Here is a 4,646-nt window from a genome sequence, read left to right as displayed (position 1 = left end):
TGAGATTTGCATAACTCCTCATTTTGATCCCTAAGATTTGAAATTGATAGAATTGGTCTTTGAGTTTGTCTACAATCAATCATTTTAGTCATTCTATGAAAAATCTTCATAAGATAAGGATAAAATAGCAAAAATACCCTCAAATTTGGTCAAATCATTTTGGCCTATTGTTCATTAAATTGAGGGTAGCTTTGTCATTTTGATCCTTATTTAACATAATATTTCACCCAAATATCAAAATGATTGATGGTGGACAATCTCATGAAACTAAAGTGAGAAGTTATGCAAATCTCAATAATCATTTTAACTTAAAAAGTCTTTAAAAGGGTTTTTATACCACCTAGTTGGGGTGGCCCAAAACAAAGTGTTCATACTAAAATGAGTAGCTTTGTTAATTCAAACTTAAATAATGTTGCAACATGCTCAAATTCTTGAAAGAGTTGAAAATTTTATCGGGGGACTATTGAAGAATCTTTGATACTATTTTTAGCCTGCACAAAGTTATGTATGGATGACTGATATTCATTATCTAGTTTAATAAAATGCTCCTACTATCTTTCGAGGATAATTACTGTCGACATTTTCTAATTCGAAATCAAGACCATCAAAGACTAAGGATTATATTTATCATGAAGAATCTTCAGCAATACATTGTAACGATGCACGATGCGCTCATTCTTTTCTTTCGGCTTCTATAGCAGGAATTAAAAAGTAAGAAAAGGACAAAAACACCGGGCACCATGTCTTATCTTTCTTTCATTTCAGTTGAAGATAGTGATCTTTTTTTTTTTTTTTTTTTTTTTTTGGGTGCTTGTGCGTGTAAAAATAAAGGAGAAAGATTATCTACTTTTTTTTTTTTTTTTCTCTCGTTAATATTTTATGTTAATTTTTTATAAAATGAAAATGTAAGAGAAATAGACGGAAATGAATGAAAAAAAGAAGATAGATGATCCTAATCCAAAAAGAAACGAAGGCGACAAAAAATAATGGGATAACATGTTGGGTCCATGCTTGCTAATGACAGGCTATCTCAATTGAATCCCTTTTGTCTACAACAGCAGTCAATTTGCTTTCGCTATTATTTAAGAAAAATTAATGAAAAATATTTGAAAATTTTGAATTTTAACAATAAGAAAAAAATAAAATGTAAAATAATTAGTATTATGATTGAATTTTTAATATAAAAATGTAATTTTTTGTTAAGATAAACAATACCAAAAATCTTTCGTTAAAGTATCTTATTACTTATTGTTGGGCCCAATAAACTGAGCTTTTGTTTGCCCTATTTATTTATCATGGGCGGTGGGAGGGACTGCTAATGCTTTGCTTTGCATGGGTCATATCTATTGTACTGTCCTATCAAACGGTTGATCCGTAAGTCTGACAAGGTAAATCATTCAATAATTTCAATTATTTAATGTTTGCACTTGGATGAGCATAGGAGTGAAAGTTGAATTGGAATTTTTGGTTCCACCGTTAAAATTTTAGGTTAATTATAGTTTGAACTCTTAAGTTTAAGATTCTTAACTGCAGGTTCTATCTGACCTTTACGAACAAAACGACAAGCCTACTCAGATATCAACTTTAAATCACGTGATAATCATTTGATGAAACAAAAGTCTACGAAGGGATATAAAGGTTGGCGATAGGTCTCTCAAGTGAATTTTCCCACCTACTCCAGATCCGAGCAAGGCGTTAAGTAGGGATGACAATTCTAACCGTTAAACTCAATAATCGTAGATAACCGTCCGAATAGATTGGATTTGGATATGAGAATTCGGGTATATGGATATGGGGAAAAACCGTGAATTTTATTTGGTTATGGTTTTAGATATGGTTATAGGGGTCCCTAATCCGCATTTATCCCTGAATCTGACCTGAATAAATTATTTATATATATTTGATATATAATATAATTTTATTCAATTTATGGAACCCTCTCTACATTAATTCATTATGCGTGCATCAAAACCCTATACTATATTTATTATGCACCATGGGCCATACCAACAACCTCATCAATTCAATACTCTTATTGTTATACTCAACCAAATTAATTCATTGAATCATTATATATATCAATTATCAAATGTTACAAGTTTATCAAATTCGCCTCTCTTCAAGAGTCTCACTGTCAAGAAATTGGTGCATGTTATCATGAACAACTTCAAATATATTGTTATGTTTTTTGTAATTGGATGTTGCTATTTAATGACGGAATTAGTATGTACTAAAATTTATAATGCGTCAATTGGATGAATATAATTTTTTTTTCGTTTTTTTGACGAAGATGGATATAACCGATAACCGATTGAAAATCCATTACCCAGTGGATATGGTTATGGATAATCCCCGATGGTTAATTTGTGGTTATAGGATATGGTTAATTTTTGTGGTTATGAGGATAGATATAGCATTTCCATCCCCAAACCGAACCGTTGCCATCCTTAACGCTCAACCTATGTTGTCCTAAGAAAATATGCTTTGAGCAGATGTCACTTCGTTGCCACGTAACAAAATTATAATGTCTTTGATTCAGTAAAATATGCAAGACACAAATGTTTTATCTTTGTCTTTTTTCTTCTTTACCAGCCTTCCAGAGAAGAATATGGCCTGGTGGTGAAGTATTATGCAAGGCGAGGGGACATGCATCGTGCTCGTGAAACTTTTGAGAGTATGCGGGCAAGAGGAATAGAACCATCATCACATGTGTACACAAGGTAATATTCATGCAAATCATTCACAATTTAAGCCTTCTGTCATAGACCTTTTGGGCCTCAAGTTGGATTTATGTAGACTTGTGTTCAAATTAATATTGGGCTTGAAAAATAAATACCCATAATAAAATAAATAAAATATTGAATTAAGTTTCATTCGGTTTGGTTTGGTTTCTAAACTTCTGAAGCTGCCGAAGCTAAACCAATAATTTTTGGTTCAGTTTGATTTTAATTTTGGTTCGATTTATGTTTGGTTTAGTTTAGGGGTGGTGCAGTGCGGTTTCAAGTGAAACCTGTCTGGTGCAGTGCTGCTTGACTACTGCTGTCCCATTCATTTCTTGCTTACTGCATAGCTTTTGTAGTTGTACTTTGTTCCCTCTTTGAATTCCTTGAGTTCAGGTTTACAATTTTTTTTTTTTTTTTGGGGGGTGGGGTGGGGTGGGGTGGGGGTGGTGGTATTGCACAAGTAATTATGTAAGTATTGCGCAGATGCAGAAGGCTGTTGAAATATTGGATGAGACGACACTAGCAGGCATAATTTCGGACGAGCACACATACACAACTATCATGCACGGTTATGCATCTTTAGGTGATACTGGGAAAGCCTTCGAGTATTTTACCAAATTGAGGAGTGAGGGCCTGGAGCTTGATGTGTTCACATATGAGGCTTTGCTGAAGGCATGTTGCAAGGCAGGCAGAATGCAAAGTGCATTAGCTGTCACCAAAGAAATGAGTGCTAAAAACATTCCAAGGAACACCTTTATTTACAACATATTAATTGATGGGTATGGTTTGTTAAATTTTTTATGTGCGCTGATATACTTCACACTAGTACTTCCGTCAGTCTTTATTCTACAGTTTTTTTCTTTGTTTTGTTGGATGTTTATGTAATGTTATTAATTATATTCGACTTTTTCAATATAATCTTCTCTTTTAATTGATTATTCTCTGCCTCTGAACCTGCCTTCCGTTATGCAGATGGGCTCGAAGAGGGGATGTTTGGGAGGCTGCTGACTTGATGCAGCAAATGAAAAAGGAAGGTGTTCGACCTGATATTCACACCTACACATCTTTCATAAATGCTAGTTGCAAGGCTGGAGATCTGCAGGTATTCTACAATTTTGCCAGGTCGTTGGAGATAATTTTATTTCAAGAAATATTATTGTTTCATCACCATTTTGAGCTTCTACAAATAAAATATTTATTTCATATATTTTTTGTACTTTTTTTGAGAGTACTATATTCTACAAATGGATTTTGCGACTTGTTATGCATTAGAAAGCAATGGAAAATGATGTCTTTCATATAACAGCAAAAAAAATTCATCTTGCTGATTTCAGTTGGCTCATAATTTTATTTACAATCTGTCTTTCAGAGAGCTGAACAAATAATTAAAGAAATGGAAGCGTTGGGAGTGAAGCCAAATGTGAAAACCCTACACTACGTTGATAAAGGGTTGGGCACGTGCTTCTCTCCCAGAGAAGGCCTTGAGATGCTACAAAGAGATGAAATTGGCTGGGCTGAAGCCGGACAGAGCTGTATACCATTGCTTGATGACATCTCTGCTGTCAAGGGCAACTGTTGCTGAAGTTTATATCTACACTGGCCTTCTGTCCATTTGTAAAGAGATGATTGAATCTGGGCTGACCGTTGATATGGGAACTGCAGTTCACTGGTCGATGTGCTTACGCAAGATTGAAACAACAGGCGGGGAGCTTACAGAAGCACTGCAGAAGACCTTCCCACCTGATTGGAGCTCATCTCATACTTTAGATGTAAGTTCAGATTTTGACAGTGATGATGAACTAGATATTGTTAGTGATGATGATGGTATGGAGTTTGCTAGTAGAATAAATGGTCATGAAACTATGACGAGGATAGTCTAAACGATAGAACCGGTTTGTAAATCGGGTTATGGACGAAGGTTAT

At 34.4% G+C, this 4,646-nt stretch overlaps 1 protein-coding gene across 1 annotated transcript; it reads left to right on the top strand.

The window, feature by feature from the left end:
• Positions 1-3,190: 3,190 nt before the first annotated feature.
• Positions 3,191-4,603, top strand: LOC103933615 (pentatricopeptide repeat-containing protein At5g04810, chloroplastic). The gene is given in 4 exon segments (XM_048572672.1): positions 3,191-3,502; positions 3,696-3,825; positions 4,093-4,152; positions 4,154-4,603. Coding segments are annotated over 4 exon segments (936 nt in total). The 5' UTR covers positions 3,191-3,206.
• The last annotated feature ends 43 nt before the right edge of the window (positions 4,604-4,646 follow it).

The sequence above is a fragment of a genome, unplaced genomic scaffold, assembly GCF_019419815.1.
Source record: "Pyrus x bretschneideri cultivar Hongxiangsu unplaced genomic scaffold, Pyrus_bretschneideri_v1 Contig62, whole genome shotgun sequence".
Taxonomy (NCBI): domain Eukaryota; kingdom Viridiplantae; phylum Streptophyta; class Magnoliopsida; order Rosales; family Rosaceae; genus Pyrus; species Pyrus x bretschneideri.
Note: the sequence above shows the minus strand (reverse complement) of the source record. Positions and strands in the feature narration are given on the sequence as shown.